The 23,601-nt window shown below is 39.3% G+C and overlaps 1 protein-coding gene across 1 annotated transcript; it reads right to left on the bottom strand.

Moving 5' to 3' along the window:
* Positions 1–904: 904 nt before the first annotated feature.
* Positions 905–23,310, bottom strand: fndc4a (fibronectin type III domain containing 4a). The gene is made up of 6 exons (XM_044049745.1): positions 22,776–23,310; positions 14,216–14,331; positions 12,822–13,026; positions 6,240–6,329; positions 3,759–3,892; positions 905–2,317 (listed from the first exon to the last, which is right to left on the bottom strand). The coding sequence occupies exons 1-6, from the start codon at positions 22,849–22,851 to the stop codon at positions 2,276–2,278; spliced, it is 663 nt and encodes a 220-aa protein (XP_043905680.1). The 5' UTR covers positions 22,852–23,310; the 3' UTR covers positions 905–2,275.
* Between the last annotated feature and the right edge of the window lie 291 nt (positions 23,311–23,601).

The following is a 23,601-nucleotide window of genomic DNA, read 5'->3' as shown; positions in this document are numbered from 1 at the left end:
CAGTCTCCACCATTAACCAACCCTTAACCAACCCTTAACCAACCCTTAACCAACGAATGTGAGCGAGACACCATCTTGCACATTTTTCTTCATCATAAATGCAGGAAGTCCAGCTGGGTAGCAGAGGGGGGGTACTCCCCCCTAATACCTCACATGAAAACACAGGGAAACTTGTGTAAACCTTATATTTATATTCACAGTGTGTGTATGTACAGTACATACAAATATCTCTGAATCATATCTGAGATCTGGACAAACTCACCATGACAGCAGCCAGATAATCACACTGTGCTGATGATGAATTAAGAGAGAGTGCAATATTACCAATTAATCCCTAGGAAGCTGTAATTACTTTCTATTTAAAGATAAGCTTTGTTCTTTTTTTTACTGGGTGTGTTCTCATTTGAAGACCAGGTGAGAGGGCACTCGTTGGTCTGATAGCTTTCAACTTTTATAGATGGATTATTTATGTGAACTCATTATTACTGCTTTTCACCATTTGAGGAACATAGACACATATACAGTAGTTTCATATAGACATATATGTTTGTTATCAGAAATCTTTGGTAAATTAGCTCCAAGAAAGCCTTCTCTGCCCGTTATCCCTCACATCAAATCATGCACCATCCCAATTTTAGAAAGTAAAGCTGAACAGTTCTGATTTTAATGACAATTCACATGAATAGTATTCCTTTTATTTTATTGTCCTTAATTTGCGGTATATTATTTTCCTTTACTATTAAAGGTCTATGGGTTTAAGAATTGAGAAGATACCTTATATTAAAGCATTTTTGCATGAAGCAACACGTGTCGTGCGATTTATGCATTTCAGAGAAAAACTTCAGGAAATACAATTATTGTATATGTATACGATCTAAGCTGATAAAGAACAAAACAATTAGCATTTCCACAGGACAGCAATCGTTTTTATTTCTCCATTTTTGGCATCGAACTCGGAGCAGACATCAAATGCTATTCTACGGGCAAATGACCTGCATGCAACTTCATTTCGTAAATGAATGAAATATGTACAGTCATGTCATGACACATATATATCTATATATGAAATGTGAAAAAATACAATGCTTATCAGAAAATGGTATTTTAATTTGAACATTGGGAAAAATCTGAGTGAAGCAGTTGTACTGTTGTTCCTACACATAGATTTATGACACATGTATATGTTTTCTCTCCCTATTAAAAATCTGCCCGTAGCATCCAGGCAATATAATATACAATGGAGAACATTTGATGTTGATTGTTCTTTTTGTCTGTAATCAGTGAATGTAGTGTCTTAATGCACAGGCTAATATCAAAAATACACTGTATAATTAAAATCATATAGACTGGCCTCCCAGATACGATATGATGATGATGTTGTGGTTTTGTTTGTATTGCAATAAGATACCAAGCACCTGGTAAAGGCATCAGTGTTAACTGTACCACTGCTTAGTGCCTGGGCACTGACTGGTGTGAAGGCCCTGTTGTATCTGCTGCTCTTTTTTCTCCTATTCTTTCACTTATTTTACACACTTTTCAAGGCCTCGCCATGCACAAAAACCCTTCAAACTTAGTGTGGACATCAGGACCTGTGGAAGCTGTGATCTGATTGAGTTTCAGTGTGATTTGATGCATTTTGCAGGAATTATACACATTTTGTGTTACCACTAGCCACACAGCAGACTCCGCCCTCATCTTCCTTTGGTCAGTATGCAGGTTACTGTGGGAAACATGGTAGCGGCCAAAAGTACAGTATGTTTGCAGGAACTGTGAGCAGCAGACTTCCTCCCCGTCTTTCCGTCTTCTTTTTCAAGCCACAGTGATAACCTGCAAAGCCAGTGATTGCGCCACCTACTGGCAACAGGAAGTCCACCGTCAGTAGCAAACATTCTTTCATTTACATGAAGGTTTCAAGGTGTGGTTTATATTTGCTCTACTCTGACATAAATTATTGGTGGCCTCCCTCTCAGCCCACCCGGCATGCATGGGGGGTTGAGGTGCCGTTCAGTGCTGCTTGCAGCCTATAGTTAACATTAACGCTGCTGCTAGCTATTGTGTGGTGTGTATCTATGTGTGTGGTTGGATAGATTTATATATGAATGTTGGATGAGTTTCCGAGTGTCTACCTGTATGTCAGTGTTGTCTTTTTCTACAAATGGTGTGTGCATGCGTGTGCGTCCTCTGCAAGACGGTCCTTGTCCAGTCTTTTGTGTTCATCAGTGAGAAAGGTTGAGAATGCTTCGATGGTAGATGATTAAATCTGGCGTCCTTCTTCTCAAACTTCAATGATGTTGATCGATGGCACAGAGGGATGAAACTGCAAAATATAAAAAAAGTCAAGATTTATTTTTTAAATTTTGCTTTATTTATCATTTTCCTTGTCTTCATCATGATATATATATTTATAAACGTGGGGCCAACGATGAAAAATACCATAATTCCCTATTAATTAAAATTGGCTAATGTGACTCCACTCTAATGACCTTTCACTGATTTGAGACTGAGCGAGGTTTTACACAGTATTGACTGATAGTGGGAACTGTGACAGAAAACTCACTTTAACATTTGACCACATAATGAGGAATGGGATGATGAATAAGCCAACACAGTGTCACACAACGGCTGACCCTCAGCTAATTTAAATGATTGAACTCCTTTAAATCCTGGCCCTAATCTTGATTATCGACTCTTCATGACCGCCGTGGTCGCACATCTGACTGATGCTATATGTGGTACTTTTTAAAGGAATGTTGTACATTTAAAGCTCCGTTGTAAACTGTAGAGACTCCTCAGTTATTTCCCTGATAAATCAGCCTCCAGGACTAAAATCATAATTTACTGTTTTAAAGACAAATGTGCTGGCTACATCACTCATATTATGGTTGAGTCATGGATTTCCTATGATTTTATCTGTAAGAAAGATATATTTTCCATTTGGTGCCCAATTGAAGACAGTTTATTGTATTGAGAAGGTGATACATTCATATGTGATAAGATAGGTATGAGTGGAGCAGTGGAGAGAAGGTTCTGGAAGATAAGCCAGGAGAGGTAGGTTTTATTTTGACCTGAAAACTATTCAACTCAGAGGCTATTGTTCCCTAAAAGGCCTTTGCTTTTCAGTCCAGCTGCAGTAACATCATAGAGATCTATTTTATTTCTTTATGCCATATGTTTTTGTGGCACGTACACAACATTTGTAAGAATGTCTGGATGCCATCGGAATCACTGGGCAGCTTTTGAGTTATTGATGAAGTGTAATCTAAAACATATACATTACTTTTTAATACAACTACATTTTCAGCATAATCACAGTTTTGGTCTGTTGGGAGTTCAGTTCTGGTAAAAGAAGTCTGGCCAACACACATTCCCATTCCTCCCACATTTCTTAAATGTGGTATTGAAAATCCAGAGGCGTGTAATGGTTGCATTAAATCACAGAGATCCCAAAGGGAATGGACATGTAATCACTTGTGGATAGGATTTGCCTGCTCAGCATGAGCTGGTTGAGCATATACTGTTGATTAGTTCATAATAACATGAACATTCAGATCGATGCAGAGTGCACTGAAAGAGGCATCATTTACTGTGCAATAGAAAGAATGTCTAGAACAGAACCTTGAGAACCATTTATGAACAAATGTTCCAGCCTTGATACACAGATGCTCCTGCAGGTGTGCGTCTGTGTTTTCAGTGCTTTACATGAAATTCATTCAGACAGAAGTTGGGCCTGGGGTTCATACTGTACGCGTCCCGCTCACCTTGCTCCTCAGCAGTCCTCCACTGTGATGCTCTGGTGTGCTCCTCTCTGACGACGGCTTGGCCTTCTCCTTATTGTTGCTGGAGTCATTGTCCTTGATGATGTCATACTGCCGGCAGAACAGGGCAATAACAGCTGCCAGGTGGCGAGAGATTTGTGCCACACACACACACACACACAGAGAAAGGAAGACAATTCAGTCATGAGGCAGCAACTGTCACTCCAAGACATGTCGCCACTTCCTCTAGCTTTGCACGTTGAAAGGCCATGTGGATAATATCATTCTCTTCCCTGGAGAGAGTGATGCCAGAGCCTTTATCAGAAGGTCTGGAGGACAGATATTCCCCCCGTGGAGTCTTCTTTGTTGCATTTTAAGCTCTGCGGGATGCAGTTCAGGTTTTTAGCCTGGAGAAATACTGTATTGCCACACTGTGATTCTGAATTTTTATGGCCACGGTTTAATATTCATAAACGGATGTGTAGTTCTGCTAATATGAACTCAGGAGCTGTGAGAAATACACGGACGTATGTAGGCCAACGCATTCACAACTTATCCTCTTCATGCATCCTATAATCGTCTCTGCAGCTGAGAGATGTTGACGCCAGCCAGTTCCACATGTACACTGGTTTAGTTACGTGACCAAAATACCATCGCTTTTCTCTGTATATTATGATTTTGAGGTTGTCACCACATTTTAAACAAAAATAAAAAAGGGCGATAAGTTAAACGCCTTTAGTTTTTCTTGGTTATTGAATCATATCAACAATAAAAACATGCCAACATGTTTCAGCCATCAAGAAGCAAACCTAGCAACAGAAATGTGACTTAATACAGAAAATGAAGTGAAATCAACAGAAAACAAGAGACTTTCTTTTACAAAACAGTAAAGTTAATTATATGAGGCTGTATTTTTACAGTTATAAACCTTTAAAGGTGTTCGCTGCCTTAGAAAATGCCCAAATAAGGTAAAAACCCATTTAAATTGGACTGACTGTGAGAGAGCAGTCCTTTATGAATAAGCTACATTAGGTGTTGTTATCCTTTCACTCCCACTCGTCACTGCCTCTGCATTACTCTGGTTTCTCTCATTAGTATTATTTAACATCTCACTGTGATGCTTGGGGGTGGTAAGGCCTGCTCCTGTTTGGCTGCCTGTCAGAAATGCCACTTCTGACGGTGCCTCAGCACTTCATTAATCAGCACGTTTCCTCAGAGGAGCGGGAAACACGGAGAGCTCAGACGCAGCGAATGCTCACGAAAGCGTGACATTGGTTTGACATCACCTGAAGGGACGAGACGTTCAGAGTCGTCAGGTTTATTCCGGAGTGTTATGTTTTTGACTTTAACTCCACATAATTGGGATCCTATTGATCTTTTCTTGCCCATTTATTGTGACTCATTGACAAATGTGTCCCTATATTGACGTAGATCGTTTACTGTGTGAAACCTCTGACCGTTGTGCACCATTAGTTTCCATCATTAAAAGCTGACAGTAACTGGTAACATGTTGCAAAAGAGCAGTTTTGCTGATCAAGCAAGATGTTAATGTAATTTCACTATTGACAAAAGCTTCACAAAAACACTGGATCTATAGACATTAGACTTATTGGATATGCAATACGCCAATAAACCGTATGATTGTTATAGCAGAGGTCTCAAACTCGCGGGCCGGGGTCCAATGTCATATGGTCCGATAATTGGTTGATAATTACAGACTAATTTTGTTTTTATTGTGAACTATACATTGTTCTGTATCAAAACAGACACTTTTATTTTGAAATAATGTGAACTATAACCGCAAATGTTGTTACTCCTATATCATGATGGAATATGATATAATTTTAAGCTTATATTGCCTACCCCTCCTGATTAAACATTAATCATGTGCATGATTCAAGATTAAAATCGTCTTCAATCTGATTCATCAACATTATGTGCCGATGACGCCCAACAACTGGCACTAAATTTAACTCTGAATCTTGCCTGGTAATGTGTGACTCTCAAATGTCCTTGTTCAGTTGAAAGAGGCAAGGACAAAAACACAAATACAGAAATCTGTGTTAGTTTCTTCTTCTTTTTTTTAGCAGAAAACATTCTGCTCATGTTTAACTACTTTATGCTCACATTTAGAGCAAACATCAAGAAAAATTGTGTATCAGTCAAGGGTGTGGATCTGTGGAACAGCTGCACAGAGGAATTAAAATGATGTACATCACTATTTGAACGCCAACAAAACATTTCAATTCTGTCTAGTGATACATATATGAAGATAGAGTGATATTCTGTCTGGAGATAAATGTATTTTCTTGTTTTTGTTTTATAAATCACACGCTGACAGGTAACAGGGTAGGCAAAACAAGCTTGAGCTTTTTCAGTCTTTTTCTTTTGTGCAGAACGCTATTTAATTTATAAATACATATGTGTGTTTGACATGTGTACCTAACTAACTAACTAACTAAGATGCAGAGTCAACAAACATACCTGCCCACATGATCAAGACCACCACAATAATGATCATCTCTCCTGTTTGTAGATGCCGTGACTTGTCCAGGCCTTGCACGGTGGGGTCATCTAGAAGAAGAGAGGACAGGTCAGACAGCTGTGGTACATATTAAACACTAAAAAAAACTGAATACGTGGTTAATAATGTGTCCTTTCCCCCTTTTTTTGATATGAAACTCACAAATATAAGATACACTGAACATTAAAATGCAGTCCAACAGAACTAGGTCACAAACCATGGCCCCAAAACCCTGTTATAGATTTGAAATAACAGCCATTTGTCTCAGTAAAAGTGAGACATTTTCAATTTCGCAAAGGCAGGTCAAGTTGCAGATTGGATTTTTTTTATATATATATATATAAATGTAAGACATTAAAGTCACATTCTTTCAGTAAGGGCCAGCAAAAATGGACATGATCTTTATCTCCCATGACTGTTATGACACTTAACAAAAAGAAAAACCCCATAATAGTAGAGTATTATCACATTTCAAGTCAATCCTCCTTTAAGTGGATTGGGGCGATTTCCACTCTCCAAACTAAACACTCCCTCGCATGGAACTCGTCCAGAGCGCCACTCTTACCGATTGCATCGTTTAGTGAATGAAGTTGTCAAAGAAACTGGCTCCAAATACTAGACTGTCAGCTCTCTTCATTTGATAGCGTGCACATTTTTAAACCTTGGTAGGATTGAACGTGCATATAAGAGGAGAAAGGGAAAGGGGTGAAGTTCACTATTACATTTTCTCCTCCACTTGAAAGGGGAGAGTTTGGTATTTATTCATCAGATGTCACAACATGCTACACACAAATCATGTAGAATTGCTTATTACTATTCAAAATCAAATAAACTTTTAACAACATTAAATCGCAATATGCATTATCTGAAGGCACAGTGAGGCTGAGACCTTACAATATTATAGAGAGAACAGTTCACACAGTTTGTAAAATGCTCAGGGAAAAGAAACCTTTCAAAGAGATGAAATCTTTGGCAGAACCAGACTCAATCAATAACATGCTTTTTTAATATTGTGGGCACTGTGTGCTCTCAATTTGGAAGAAAAAAAACGATAATTGTTTTATATTTTTGCGATTTCCAGGGCAATTTAGGCCTATCAAATTTTCCTGGGCACATTTCAGTGTCGACATTGTAGGATACATCCAGAGGCTGTAGTTTATAAGTTTGTTCCAGCATTTTAAAAAAATAAATCAATCAATCTATAATCCAAAATTCACCTACATAATCTCTTTTGTCCTCACACTGAAGAGTGAGTCCTACAGATTCCATATCTGCCTGCACTTTACTCTTAAATGCCATGTCAGGTTTCATGTCAGTGCTGTACAGTATGACTGCAGGTCTGCTGCTCCCTCCCTCTGTGTGTGTGTGAGAATAGTCTTCTCAGTAATAAACTGTTCATAAACTGATCTTCTGCATGTTTATAAATAGAAAAAGAACAGTTTAATTCATTATGATCTCAGTTTGTACCCCAGCTTCCCTTCTCTGACGAGACTTTCTATTTCTAAAACATAAGAAAAACATAGTCTGACATAAGTAAGTAGACATTTTGCCTGAAGTTTCCCCAGTTTACCTTTTTTTTTTTGCTAATCTACCACTGAACTCAAAAAATGGCTTTTGTAGGCGTGTGTATATGTGTATCATACTTATAAATAGTGTGTATTCATGCATATTTGATGGAGTAGGTTTTATACAAGGTTCAAGGTTTTATGCAAGAGAGTGGATGGACATACTTTGAGCCAATCTGAGTAGTATGTAATGCTGCTAGCAATTTGTATACATATTTCATGTTTGCGCCTCACTCAGATATGTGGTATGATTCTGTGCTGTGTACACAGCTGCTGTGCTTCACCAAAGAGTGTGTGTTGATTTAATCAGCTCAACGTCTTCCTGCAAAGTCTCTAATGTCCGTGGCTGCGAACTATCAGGAATCCATGTAGCGACACACCAGCTGCGGTGCATCGACTGATTTTACTCTCGCATTATGTTTCTTTGAGGAAATTCAGTACACGTTGGAACCCTTTAAATTCCCTACTTAACTCAAAAAGTTTGTATTTAAATGAGAGCTGCACCAATTGGAAGTTGTTTTAATTAATTAGCATTCATTCAGTGTTTGCAAATCACTGTGCCGCTGACTTATAACAGTCTGTGACCTTAAAGGGAGCAAACAGTGTGCAGCATACACCCTTGTTTCAGTGCCGTATTTGGAGCCTACATGCAGCGTCTGAATCGGCAAAGACAGCATGGCATCTCTTTGAAGTATCACACAGTAATTGTGTCTAAAGGGACCACCTACCTAGTTGGTTTGACTCCTTCAGGCATCCATTCTTTGAAAATATTCTGTCTTTCTTTTCTTGCACGAAGCAGTTTGACAGGTTTTTTTTCTTGTTTTGGGGAAATATTTATCTACTCTAAATGATCTGTTTTTAAGCTTTTTGGGAACTATTTAAGCGGTTTCATTTTGGAAAATGCACAAACATACTGTAGAAATTGTCAAAATAGTTAAAATATCAATATCAATAAAAAAAAAATGTTTTTATTCTGAAAGCCTCCGCCACAGTAATACTTCAATCTTGAAGGGCAGACAAAGCACATAAATATATTCTCTTGATTAAAAGCTTTCCGTGGAACTAATAGGATTGACATGCACTTTGGAAAGACATATTGATCGTGAAAGAAAAATCCACAGCAGCTTTATTTTAAATTCAGATCCTTCCTTCATTATTTACAGATATATATTCAGTTACATGTACACTATATGTAATCGCGTTATCAAAAAGAATTAGACTGAGGGAAATATAAAAGCATTATTGATCCGTGTGTCATATACCTCTGGCTCTTAGGAACGTCTGGTATATTGCCGACCTCAAATCAATTGTACTTTAAATAGGAAGCACTTGGCTGTGACAAAGGGCCTGAGAAACGGCTCTGAAATGCTGCTGGCAGCTAAATCGAAAGGTTTGGGGGTTTCTTTTCGGAAACAATGGACAGCAACAAGAACCAGAGGGGGGGAAAAAATGTCACATTAAATTAATTGACCTTATGGTTAATAATGTTAATGATCTTTTTTTGTTTTGGTATTGTGGGAATTAATATTGTGGAATAAAACAGTGTCTCAAAAGAGTAGCCTATATTGGATAAAAGCCTAGTTCATGACCTTGGAGGCCACAAAAAAGATTATCTGGACTGTTGTCTTTCTAACTTCACATTTTCTTGCTGCCTCATGGCAAATCTTTTGTCCCTATGGGTCTGTGATGGGCTCATTTACTTAATAATATGGGGGGATAACCTAATTATAGGCCACTATTTGTATCAGGCAACCTTATTGTGGGTGAATGCTTAATGAAAATAGGTCACTTGTGTCTGTACTTGACAGTGGAGTCAAGCGTGAGGCAAAGAAACTGTGCTACTCTCCAGAATATTAACAACTGTTGCTCAGCAATGCCTGCCACAAACAATTGTTGTTTTCTTTTTTTCCTTTTGTTCATTAAAACCTCTGTAAACAGTGATAAAACTGTATTTCAAATTGTGGAATCGCTTATAAATACATGGTCAGGTCTCAAGATTTATCTTTCGTACTGAAAAGTTTCTTTAAACTAAGGGTTTTTTATTATCATGCAAGCAACATAAACATTGTCTCTGACTTTGTAGTGATTCAACAAACTACAAACTGTGGTTAAAAGACGTATACTGCTCTCTATTTAAAGGGTGTTATAGTCACAGGTAGTGGTGACTGTTGGTGCTCTTGATAGCACTGTCACCTCACACAACAAAAGGCTCTTTGTAAAAACGTGCTTGCCGAGCGCGGCTTCTCTGTGTGCGTATTTGCATCTTCTTTGTTTTGATTCTGTGTTGGTGTGTTTTTCTCGCTCTGAGTGCTTCCTCCCACATGCAGCTTCGGTTAATTTGTGACTGAAATGACAGTAGGCGTTAATTTAAGAGTGGATGATTGTTTGCCTATATGTTGACTCTGTAATGAACTCTCAGTGTGTGCACAGCCTCTTTCTAAATGCCACTTTGGATTGACTCTAGCTCCCTTGTGACCCACAAAGATTGAGTGGAATGGATGGAAAGTTGTTTCACACAGAACACGCTGCAGTTCATAACTTGCATATAAACAAACTTCCATTACATTTAAATAATTTGTCAAATGAGTTCACACATTGCTGATCCACACAACTCTATATTTCTCTGTATTTCTCTCAGTATAGCAGTGTTTAGATCTTGTTTTGCCTGGTGAAATTCCTGTGTTGCACCCTAGAAGTGATTTATTTTATAATAAGGCACCCGGAGGCAACGGCAACATTGGGCCAATAAAGCGAGATGGCTGCAAACAAGTCGGAGTATGACTGAAGAACACTAGTGTCCACCAAAAAAGATTCATACGTGAATTCTACAGCTCTCAAAACCCCCGTTGTTCAGCGGTACAGTGGGATACGCACAACGTTTCCCCAGTCAGCTCTGACATGTTACGCCATTCCACTTTACAAAGACTAAACAAAGGCAGAAAAATAACGTCAACAAACCACGACAATCTCCAAAAGTTACACACTAAAGCTTTAAGTCCACAGAGAATTGACTCATAACAGAATCAAAATGCAATGTGACGCAGAGACATTTATGAAAAGAGAGTGTGAGTAATGCACTTGAATGATTTGGGCAGGTGGATACAGATGTTGATTAATGCTGCACACTGACTCTTTGGCCAAAAGTCTTCTCCTGCTCAGCACTTTGTTCCAGTATTGATGATTAGCTAGCTTTCTAAATTCAGTCGTCCCTTTTAACTTGAGAAATAAGCAGAGGAAATAATTCCACGAGCCTTCATTGTGAAGCAGAATGGAGTGTGTATTATCTTAATGGACACTGCACTGTCTTGAACTTGCTTGAATTAGTTTCTTTCACTCTTGCGGATCTTGCCAGCTTAACTAATGGTACCCAACCTGCGTCAGCTTAATAGAAGCATTTATGATACACTCACATCAGCACTTCCTGTATTCACAACCTTGATCAGAGAGTAAAACAATAGAGGAGAAAAAAAGAAACAGTTTGAAGTTTCACACCTCAGTCCAGTCCAAAGTCATACCCTTGCAGCCACGATACAGAGCTTCTGTCTTTGGAAACTGTTCCTAAGTGCTTAATAAAGAAAGCAAATGGCTTTTTCTTACTCCTCCCTCATCTGAACTGCAGGAAATTCAGAGCTACCAAACCTGTTCTCTATCGGTCACTGTCTTCACCTTTCATTCATCCTATGAGTGTGTGTCAGGATCCTGTTCAGGCACCTGCAGTCATGTAGAGATGCATAAATGCAGTGGAGTTGAAGAGCCTGTCAATAATGTAGTGGTGGCTTGGTGAAAATAAAACTGTAAGACAGACACACGTAGTCTCTCCTGAGAGCCTCTGTGAGAGGAGACTCCCGGTCACTTGCCCACTGGCTTTTACTGTACCTCATTTTCAATGTCGGGGTGCTTAAAAGCGTTCAGCAGCTATAGGAGGCTTAAGCACAACATCAGGTCTGTAATGGGTTGCTGCAGTGTGTGTGTCAGGAGAGAGAGAGAGAGGCCTGTGGCAGACCATGGAGAATTAAGAGTGAAGCATTGTGTTATGTAACAACACATTAGGGAAAAGAACTGGTGCAGTGACCTGTTGTGACCTTGACATTTAAACTGCATTTTGACAAAACTTGATTATTTGTTATTGACTTAAGACGAGATGTGAATTCATACAATAACACCACCACAACTGCCTTTTTGGCAAGTCCATACCAGGCAGATGTATATCAGTTCTGTACCTAGTTTGACCACATTACCATGTTAAGTTACCTTTTGACATAGACTTTATATAAAAATAGAAGTAGTCTCCCTGTTGCAAAACAAACACCCATTTGAAACATTAAGATTGACTTTTTGTCCTGCACTGGAAAGTCACAGATGTCACCTGCAACCAGGCACCTATTGGATAATGTCAAGTGTCAATCACATTAATACCCACTTACATGTGCTGTGGTTTATCATCTATTTTTCTTTAAATGGGAACACAATTTACAAAATTGACATCATGTTCTATTTAATAAGATCTGAAACTAGCGATTGAGACCATTAACTCCTCAGGAAAATGATTTTCTGACATTGTAGTAGACTAATTCTTCCATAGACTTCCATTCAAACTGAGGTCTATCGGGGGTTTGCCCCCTTTTCAAACCGGAAGACTACATCAATTTTTACGTAAATACAATCTATGGTTCTTCATTGTTTTTCACCATTGTTGCTCTGTCTGTCAGTTTGGCCCAGACTGTAGTTTCTGATAACCTTAGTGAGCTATTGATTTCTCTTCTTTTTATCTAGATCCATCGATAGTTCTTTCATTTATAACTGGACACAAAGAAGACATTTAGAGTTGGTATTTAAAGGATTCAGCGATTATAGTAAAAAAGCTTTATTTATCCCTTGATCTTACAAAGGTTTAAGAATATGAGGGAACTCAGGCACTGACTTATTAGTGCCTCTCAACTCAGAGGGAAATATGTATCTCAGAGCAGCACACTGTACCTTGGTTGGAGCTGTTGGAGGGAATGCGGTCTGTTTTCTTCAGGGTGCGAAAATGGACCTTTTTGCTGGCTTGGCTCTCCCCATAGAGACCGATCGACTGGACCTGAATTATGTAGTCTGTCTCCTCCTCCAGGTCCCAGAGAACACACGAGCGACTGGTGGTGTTGACTTCGCGAATAAACCGCTGCATGTGCCCATCCTGCCTCTGGGTATTGGAAGAAAAACAACACAAACCACTGGGTAGATAAACAAATAATCAATACAGGAGCCAATGAGGTGATCACCACACACTAATGTCTCCCTAAGGAAGATAGTCTGTGCCATAAAAAGGCTTGTTGCTTCATATATATATATATATATATATATATATATATATATATATATATATATATATATATATATATATATATATATACATACATATATATACATATACATATATATAAATGTTTTTAACTAATTTAATTTGGACTGTAAGCACATTGACACACTCTCAAAACCTTTCAACATATTTTTGGATTAATCAAACAAATCAAATTATGTCTTAAGTGTCTTTAATGGTGTTGCTTGGCTGAGAGATGTGATTTTTTTTATATATAAACTTGTTAGTCTTAATTAAGAATTAACAGTGAAATGATTAATCTGCTGTATACGCTCAGTGTAATTTGTATTCAGCTTCATAGTATGATGAACAGCTGTAAGGAGAGCTGTTTATTATTTATTTAGATGGCGCCACAGTGATGGGAGTTGCAAAGAAAACATCAGTGCCTTTACGATTACAACATATGGCATTTCATCATTTAATGTTCATTGGTTTGGCCGATTTTAAGCCTTGGAAATCTTTTCATCCCCAGGAAGATGCCATTTGGCAGCCTCACGCTCGCACTGTATCCTTGTTTTCTCTTGACAAATCGACCATGCCAAGTTTTATTTTAACTCCAAGCCTGAAGGTGAGATTTAGTCACCGTGCTGAGCAAAGCTTTAAGGGATTCTTGAAAATAAACTGTATTAAAATGGAAAAACAAATCTTTATTCACTAAGGGATCTTACGCAAATGTATCACTGCTTGCTCAGTATGCTGGGCAAACTCTAAACGCTAAATCTAAAAGTCACTGAGTTGTTGTTCCGTTGTCTGAAATGTATTCACCGCAATATATGAGACAGGATGTCAGCAAATGTGAGATGGCAGAAAACTGATTCACTTCATAGCCACTGGCTGTGTGGCAATCCAACAACATTTCAACAGGACAGGACACTGGGACTCAGAGCCAAAACACTATTAGTACACAGCTATAAATAGAGCTAGTGTCTTCCTTTTTTTTTGTACTGGTTCTGCTGATCTTTTCAAAAGCTCTCTGATTTACAGATCGTGAGAAGGTTAGGAGTCGCTGTACCTGTTGTGAAATGGAGAAGCCAATGATTATGTCTCCATCTGGAACTTCCCAGGTTACAGTAGCCGAGTCGACCCGCAGGTGCATGACGGACACATTGACAGGAGCTGGTGGTCGGTCTGGAGGAAAGTAAACGGGAAAAATTAGAGGTCCATTATTGTAGCTGCTTGTAATGGAATCATCCATGCCAGCGGTGGCACAAATTTACCATAGGTGTTTGAATCAAATTCACAGAGACAATTTTAACTATTTGTATAGTTAATATAACTTTAATATGTAGGTCTGGTTGCTGCTATTTCATCTGTCAATCCATTAAGACTCTTTTTATAAAAAACAACCTAGTTACCTGTCTGATCAATTATAGTAATTATTATTATTATTATTATATTAATGTGTGCTCTCCTCTGGCATCTTTCTTCCCCCCAACATTCCTCTAATTTACAGTAGAATTCTTTCAGATAAAAGCCATAAAGCAAATATCTGTTTTAAATGATGCACATTACCGTATAAACAAACATCAGATGATACATTTGCGAGACCACACCACAGTTCTCTTTTAGAATCTGCTCATGTGCATGAATTTACAGAAAAAAATCTCTTCCTTTTTCACAGTTACTCTTCCAAACAGCCTCATTATCATCCGTCACCCTGGCAGACGATGCCGTTTTTTAAAATCCCTGTGTCTCTTCCATGTCCATCACTATCCATACATCATGATTTGATCGCCGGTGGACGTCCCGTTTGCCAAGTAGAGAGAAGCATGTGAAACTGAGGGTGACAGATCTAACAGAGGAGGCCTGTAAGACTTTAAGTCTCAAAGCAATCGCTCAGATCAGATGGATTGATGAGATGGAACCGGCTCTGTAGATGGGGACCTGGAGGCCGTCCACATTGCTTTTGTTATTAATGTAGGTCTGCTGGGCTTTTGTGTGTTATCACAGAAGATGGCTGATACATTGTGGAGAGGCTCGAGTGAGTTGGAACATGCTGTCACACACAAGTATGTGGAGAATAATGAAAAAAGAAGAAGAATAGCCTTCATACCCACAACCCACCCACTCATCCACGCTTGCGAATGGCACTATGAGTTCACCGCATGTTGCCCCCTGTTGCTGGGGTAAATTTTAGAGTATCCAATTAACTTTTATCAGGTACCATGCTCAGGGGTACCCCAGCCCTTGACCTGGGTTACCCCATCCTACACAAAATATAATACAGGAAAAACACGCTTCATCTGATGAGTCGTAACCATAACAACTTATAGCAGAAGCAAAATTGTTACTTGTTGAATATTTATCATATAAAGTGGACTCCAGAAGTAAGATTGTACTGAATAACCACCATGCTGGTTCCATTGCATTTGAAGTCTGAGAAAAATCAGCCTAATTCTCACTTGATTTACAAACATTTTCCTGAGGAGTTAATCACGTTTCAGATGTTCTTTAATAGAACATGATGCCAATTTTAGTAAATTATGTTCCCATTTAGAAGAAAATAGATGATAACGCACTACACATACAGTATGAGTGGGTCACCTGCACCCAGTAAGGTGCCTGGTTGCAGGTGACAACTGTGACCCTGTTTGACAAAAACTGTCAAACTGTCTATGGGGAAAAGAATTTATAAAAGTATAGATACTTCTCTTATGAAGTTGTAACCGTAGCAGTTTTTATATGACGGAGAATGAATTGACATACAGTCAATTTGTATTTCAAATGCTTGAATTATGTTTCATTAGCTCAAAGCAGTGGATGTAATATATCCACAGTACAGTGAACATGAGATGAAGGCATGTGCTGCAGGGCTGTATTTCATCTGAAAAGTGCACTTGAGAGAGAGAAAGATGAAAGACAAAACGATGAAATTGGGAGCCATTTCAAATGATTTGCTGTTTCACTCGCACTCGGATCCCTTTTCTGTTATCTCACCTTGCCTCCTCTTTTATCTTTCTCTTATTTTCCCTTTTGCCTCTTGCACTCCTGTCTGCTCCTATCTTGGAGACAATCAACGCTGGCCTCTGTGTTCGGTGCAAAAAGGTGACATTGAGACAGATCTTGAGACTTTCAGGTCAGATGAGGACTATCAGTCTTTCTATCTCAGCCCTCAAGTCAAACCGTGGTGTGGCGTTCTGTCCCACATGCTCGTGTCACACTCAGAGATTGGTTTGTGGAGGGGAAGCAAAGGAGCAGGACAAGAGGTATGGAGACGGTTAGAAGAAATGAATGTTCCGACTGTAGAGCACAGGGGGAAAATATAGGGCTTGGCTGTCGCTAACACAGTCAGTAATACTTCTCAAGAGGTTAAGAGGTGACTTTTGTCTCATTTTGTTCATCTAATGAGAAGCTCCTTCATCGAGGCAGTACTATAGGTTAAGATGCATTATAGGTTTAGGTGAGAGGGCGAGTCACATATAGAATAGTACTGTCCTTGATCTTTGAAGTGCAAGGGGAAGGGGAATATTATACATACAATTACAGTTATGCCTCTTGTGTCCTTGTTTGTTGGTCACATCTAATTGATTGATATGTCTAATTATGATCTCACTGGTGATCTGGTCATTTAATATTAAACCAGGAAACTGGCTCACAATTTATATACCACTATATAAATGATATATACTCTACCATGTTTTTTACCAGAATCTCTCTTATTTCAAACTAAAGTTCTCATACAGTTCTTTCTTTTATTTTTCCTTCTGCGTCCACTGTGGTGATTCACAGCAGTTGGAATGTGCAATGATTTTTTGTTGTTGTTGGTGTTTTAAGACAGTTGGCATCTATGATACTGCATTGCTGCCTTCCTCTTTTTCCTTTGCCCACTTTCGCTATGTCCAATACCCAAACACGTCCTACCCTTCTTCTTCTTTGTTTTTTTTATGGCAGTTGGCATTTGTTGTTGTTGTTCTTTAGTAGTTTATGGCAGTTGGAATTCATAATGTGCATTACTGCCTCATTATTTTCTTTCCTTTGAACACTAATATATCTAATTCTCATGTATCCCTTCTTTTTTGGCGTTTTACAGCAGTTTGCATCTGTGATGTTGCTTTTTTTGTTGTTGTTGTTTCATGTTTCCTTTGCACATCTCATTTATGTCTAATTCTCGTACATTTCCTCTTTTTCTTCTTTGGTGTTTTTACGGCATTTGGTATCTGTAATGTTGCATTACTGTCTGCCTCTTCTCTGTCTTTTGCACATCCATACTATTCATCCTTGCTTCATCTATGAAGCTACTCATTCCCACTCATCTTAATCCCAAATGCACATTTTGCCAAACAACAGGGGGAGTTCATTTGCTCTGCAAGGACAAACCTGATTAGTTGACAAACGGACACTGTCAAACTTTGCTCACCGTCAGCATGTGTCCTGCAGCACACGCACTCATCAGGGTCAGGTTCAACGTTTACCCCAGATGCATCACAGTCATTCACATTTGTCGCGTGAAGCTTGTTGTCCTTTAGGTAATGGGGGCTACGGTTAGCCACGCATGGGCAAAAATGCTGCTACCATTATCTGCAGATCATTTACTGATGATGGAGTGAGTGATAGTTCAGTCAGAGCAGGTCATGAATCATCACTAATGTATAGTTCCTGTTTCCTATATGGTATTTGGTATTAGGGGACCACATCCAGTGTTTACATAGCGTTGATCCGAAACCCAGATAAATGGGAGGGTTGTGTCAAGAAGGGTATTTGGTGTAAAAATCTCTGCCAAATCAAATATGCGGATTATCCTCTGTGGCGAGAGAAGCCAAAGAGAGGATAAGTAAGACAGCAAAATGTAATCACAGTTGGCTCATGATCAAACTGATTTTTTCTAATGCAAATATTTTTTTTTGATGTGATGTCCAATCATTGTCCCCCGCTGTTCCCTCCAGCCTGTTTGATGTTCCCTCCTGCAGTAATAAGGATCACAGTGAGCGCTTCCATATTTATACTCTGTCCTTAGAAATCTGAAATGAAATGGCCATACTGCAGGTCACAGTGGCCAAGGAGTCTGTCAGTCCAAATAGATGGTATGACCCCTCTTGGGATGTGTGCATAACGCCAGGGTGAATCATAACCGCAGCTCAGCACATTGTCCTCGTCTCCTCATCTAGCCAAAGTGAACACAGTGATCTATCTCACTGAATGACTGACAAGATGAAAAGGAGCACAATTTGAACTTGAATCAGAGCAAGGCATGGAGATAGCATCTTGTTTTGTGACCTCTATATTTGTTTGCATGAACGTCCTGATTAAGACATTCTTTATTGGTTGGTTCACAGCACAAGACTGTACTCATGTTAACACACAAAAGGCAGTCTGTGCAACTTTTGGACACTCAACCATCTTCGATAACCATGATACCCAAGACTGGAATTTACATCATCTCTCTGATTCACTGGGAACACACTTTAACAGGTAACACGTCATCTCCACTTCTCAGTTTGATCCGATTCTGCCGAAAGAAAATGTGTGGAGGGAATTTTTCAGCCAGGACAAAATCATATATAGCTGTCATTTTGTTTTTGCTTTTTGCACCTGATGTGAGTTATTGAGTGACAACAACTATGAGGTTATACAACGCCTGCTCCGCTTAAAGTCACTGACATCAATCAAGTAAACAGATATTATATCTGTATCTGACATCAAATAACTGTTTTTATAGCCAATGATCCATTTCTTCTCCATGCCTTCCCTTGGGTGGCTTTTAAAATCAACATTACTCAACTCAACTTTTATGTATAGAGCACATTTAAGGTTGACCAAAGTGCTGTACGGAATAACGTCAATAAAGATAAGTAAAATGTGAACATAAAAACGATCAAAAACGATACAGTGCATAATAGACAAATGGGAGTCCAGCTCAACATGAATTAAACGCCAAGAATATAAGGTATGTTTTTAAAGAGAGTCCAAAAAACGGGGCACATCTGATGTGCCCGGGCAGGGCATTCCAAAGCCACCTTTTGGTCTTTTGGGACTTCCAGTAGCAGCTGGTTAGCTGATGAGGTGTTAGCCCATTTAATGATTTAAAAACGAACAAGAGAATATTAAAATCAATCCTAAAGTGTACTGGTAGCCAGTGGAGCGAGGCCAATATTGGCGCTATATGTTCATGTTTGTGTTTCCCAGTCAGAAGTCGTGCTGCAGCGACGATGCATCAACTACTGCCAAAATCCAACTGCGAAGTAATAAAAACATGGATTACCCTCTCCAGTTCTTTAGGGGGGAGGAAGTCTTTGACCTTTGCTAGAAGTCTAAGTTGATAAAGACTTTTCTCCATGACAGAATTTATTTGCTTATCAAATTTAAAAAAGCACTATCAAAGGTCACACCAAAGTTTTTGACAGATGAGCAGATGTTAGGGAAAGAGAGGCCATGGAGAGCAGTGGGACAGTCAGGGCCCTTGTGTCCATAAATAATCATTTCAGTCTTGTCATCATTTAGAGTCAGTCATGTTCTTCCAGGATTTGACATCTGAGAAGCAATCTAGCGTCTGAACAGAAGCATAACAGTTTGTTTTCAAAGGCAGGTAGATTTGTATATCGTCAGCAAAGCAGTGGAAGGCGAAAATTGACCCCAGTGGAAGTATGTATAATAAAAAGAGGATAGGACCCAAGATGGAACCTCGGGGGACAACCGAGAAGCTTAAAACAACCGAGAAGCACTGATCAGTTAGGTACGACTGAAACCGAAAAAGGGCTCTTATCATGCTAATAGGGTTCTATGATCGACAGATTTAAAGGCAAGGAGTCCAGGAGCACCAAAACAGCAGAGCTCCCTGAATCAACAGTGAACAAGAGATCACTGGTGACATTAAAACAAGAAAACATTTTCTAAATGTTTTTTAGAAAATGCTGATTTATACTGTAAAATGGAAAATTTCTCTCTGAACCTGTAAGTGAACACAAAGACAGAGTTTTTTCTTTAAGTTGACATGAATGAGCACTCAGCTCATCGTGTGTGTGCTCATTATAGTGGACATGAACGCTCCGGATTGATCAGCGCCCTAGTAACGATGCAGTAAAACTCCCTAATGTGCATCATAAATATTGTTTCATGCACATATGAAAGGCAAAACACTGTGGTTTACCAAGGTGATGGTCTGTGTTAGACTGTATTATTGACCATATTTCAGTCTGAAATACCTCTAAGCCAAAGAGCTTGAATAGATGAGTGTATTGTAATCCTCCTCTAATACTTTTTACACCACAGTCCCTTGTGAAATAATATATTCACTTACATTTTATCAGTGAAGGCAGAACTCCAGCAGGCAGTTGTCACATAGCTGCTCGCAGGTGGTGGTGTTTTAAGTCAAATGATATTCTTAAACAGTGTCATGCTGTGTTTTTATTTCAGCCCGTCCCCCATCTGCCCCCTTTTTATGACCATTGTCTCGTAATCCCTTTCCTTCTGAGACTCCTCTTTCACATCTGATGTATTATGGGAGCAGTGACTTTGTGTGGTTGTTGCCAGAATCTCATATTCTAGTGCAGCATCAAGAGTATGGAAAAGCTTTACCCAGGCAGATGTGGCTAAGTCCTTTTTCCTGATCACTTCATAGTGTTTGCAGTTGTTCCACTTACTTCCCTTTGCCTTAGGTACATTCTGTCGTCTTCCTCAAAAACAGAGAGGCTGTGAAACAGCAGTGTGTCCAGATTGTCCAGATAATCACTGGCTAAGCCCTGAGGTTTTTTCCAGCTACAAACATCCTCCAAAATGTGTAATGTGTGAGATGCAGAGACACACAAGAACAATAATGTGTGCACAGTCACGAAAGAGCATTCAGTTTGTTGTTTGGCTTTATTTTTTTATTTTCTTCACACTCAAAACGATGAGGGCATAATCAAGTCAAATCATTTGCTGACATATGGGCGTCTGTTTTATTTGCATTGTTTGTAAAATCCCAGCAATTCCGTGAAATAAAATTATGACAACATGAGCAAACACTGACTGTCATTCACCGATTGTCTATTTGTCAAGAACCTGCCTCCAGAATTATTACCAGCAGATTGCCAATTTAAGAGAAGAAAATGAGTATGGCCCTCCTAAATAAATTCATTAAACGCTAATTGGCATGTGGTTATCATCTGAAGCTCTGCTCGGTGTTGTGTGTAGGATTCATTTCCAATCATGCTTGTTTTCAGACCGTGCAAATGTAAATATGGCTGGACACGTTGCAGTTTTCTTTGCCGGGTTGTAGCTGGAAAAGGAAAAAAAATGTGTGGGTTTGTTCCATTTAGCTTAAGCCTACCCACAAGACTCGTGTTAAAAAGCATGCTTAATGGAATTAAATCTCATTGGTTGAGATAAAAATAAAATGAGCTGACTTTAAAACCATTGGTACATCCTTTTTGATCCCATTTAACTACATTTTAATTGTGTTACCTACAAAATAGTGCACTGCAAGTCCCTTTGTTTCTGGTTATGTCCTAGCTTTGTAAAGAGGTTTACACCTAATTTAAACCTTTCTCTCTCACTGAATCCCACAGTCTCGTTTCATGCATAAGCATGTCAGTAATGAAGTCACTGTTTATTTTCATTTACTTTGAAGCTCATTACGCCAGCCAAATGTTTATTTATATCCATGTGTAAGATGTTTTCTTTCTTTCTTTTTTTTTCTTTTTTTATTCAAGCTTTCTCGACAACTTCATGCAGAACTCCACTGAGATCAGAGAATGCTCCTCGCGTCTCACATGTCGGCACAGAACATGACAAAAGCTCTGAATATTTGTCTCAGGCAGGCAGTGCACGCAGCCACAGAAAACACTCAAGTGCCACTCCGATTCCCTCAAGACACTATCACACGTAAGACCCAGCTCCTTTCAGAGTAGAAGTGATGGAATTAGACGGATGGATGAAAAGACAGAGACAGAGACAGAGAGAGGGAGAGAGTAGGTGCACGCATGCATACAGAGGCCAATTAGTTCTGAAACAAAACTCATGAACAATGAGTTTGAATTACAACGTGTGATGATAAGAGGGCTGTACTATAAATAAGAGCTTTAGCACAAGTTATTGTTTTTCTGTGAGTTTTGGGCACATCGATTATAACTGAATAACTATGCACATGTTCACTCATATCCATAGAGTGTACACACATAAAATTAATTTTATTTGATCAAATAGGATTGAAAGGGAGTGTGAAAATGTGCTGAAAATGCCTGTGGTGCAGATTTAGTCCCTGTGCACAGTTTTGTCTTTAATTAGATGCACAAGTAAATTATTCTGCCAGTGTTCATTTTTTGGTTACTGTGTAGTTTTAATCCAACAAATAAAGCATAAACGACATTTAAAATGTACTTGTTTTTGTTAATGATTCAAAGTCTGATAGTCTGATGACGATATAAATAAAGTGGTTGAACTGGATCAATATATGCTTCACATATTACACATTAAACAGGTCATGATTCACGCGAGTGAATACATGAAGGAAAGGCAGAATGAAGTGCATCATCGACTTGAGATGAAACTAAGTTAAAAGCCTCGTTTATCACAGACAAACACATGGACTTGTGTCTAATGACGCATGCTGCACACACACACACACACACACACTCGCTTAATTGACTTGTACTTACTCGCTCCTACTAAGAACATGTCGCTGCCGAAAAGCAACAGGACTATGGAGTTCACCAAAACAAGCAGGCGAGCCATGTCTCCCCGTGGATGTCGTCGCTCGTCTCGCGGGTTAATAAAGACGCAGGTTTCCTATGCTTGAAGGGCAACGAGACGATTGTAGATCATTTTCTTTTATAACAGCATGTTGAGCTTCCTTTGGTGAACGACAGCGGGCTGAATCGGTCCCGATCTGCTCACTTCTCTGAACACGTGAAACGGTGAAAGTGTGCGAACGAGAATGGTGTCTTCTTCACAAACATTTTGTCGAGGTTTAAATCCACGAGTGTCTCCATCCTCGTGCTCATGCAGACTGAGAGACTCGCGAGCAGCTCCGGTAGACTTCCATCACCGCGGATGCTTATCCTAGGTGAGCTCAGGTACGCACGAGTCGGTTATAGGAACACAGGAGGGACGTGACGCTGGGCGTCGGTTCAGCACCACGGACAGCGCCTCAGGTTCCTCAGTCTGTGTTTACGCCTCAGACTTGAATGTGTCTGTCCGTCAGCCTGCAGTGAGTTAGATATCGCTCTCTCTCTCTCTCTCTCCCTCTTCCCTACACCCTTCTTTCTCCCCACCCACCAAAACCCCCCAATCACAGCTAACAAGACCCAAATGCAAGCACTTGACAGGAGCCAATAAGATCCTATCAGAACTGGTCCAAAATCACTGGATCGAATATTGGAAAATAAAGTCAAATATATTAGGTAAAATCATATACAATGTGTAAACACTACATTATGATGTAAATGTGTCATCTGTAAAGAGAGATGTCCACTACCCTCATAC

This window comes from Solea senegalensis, linkage group LG17 (assembly GCF_019176455.1).
Source record: "Solea senegalensis isolate Sse05_10M linkage group LG17, IFAPA_SoseM_1, whole genome shotgun sequence".
Taxonomy (NCBI): domain Eukaryota; kingdom Metazoa; phylum Chordata; class Actinopteri; order Pleuronectiformes; family Soleidae; genus Solea; species Solea senegalensis.
Note: the sequence above shows the minus strand (reverse complement) of the source record. Positions and strands in the feature narration are given on the sequence as shown.

Excerpts from the sequence above, each read along its gene's own strand:
- fndc4a (XM_044049745.1), bottom strand. The coding sequence starts at position 22,851 with ATGGCTCGCCTGCTTGTTTTGGTGAACTCCATAGTCCTGTTGCTTTTC. Across the intron at positions 6,330-12,821 it reads CTCCAACAGCTCCAACCAAG|ATGACCCCACCGTGCAAGGC; the intron begins GTACAGTGTGCT and ends CTCTTCTTCTAG. Across the intron at positions 2,318-3,758 it reads GAGGACTGCTGAGGAGCAAG|TTTCATCCCTCTGTGCCATC; the intron begins GTGAGCGGGACG and ends TATATTTTGCAG.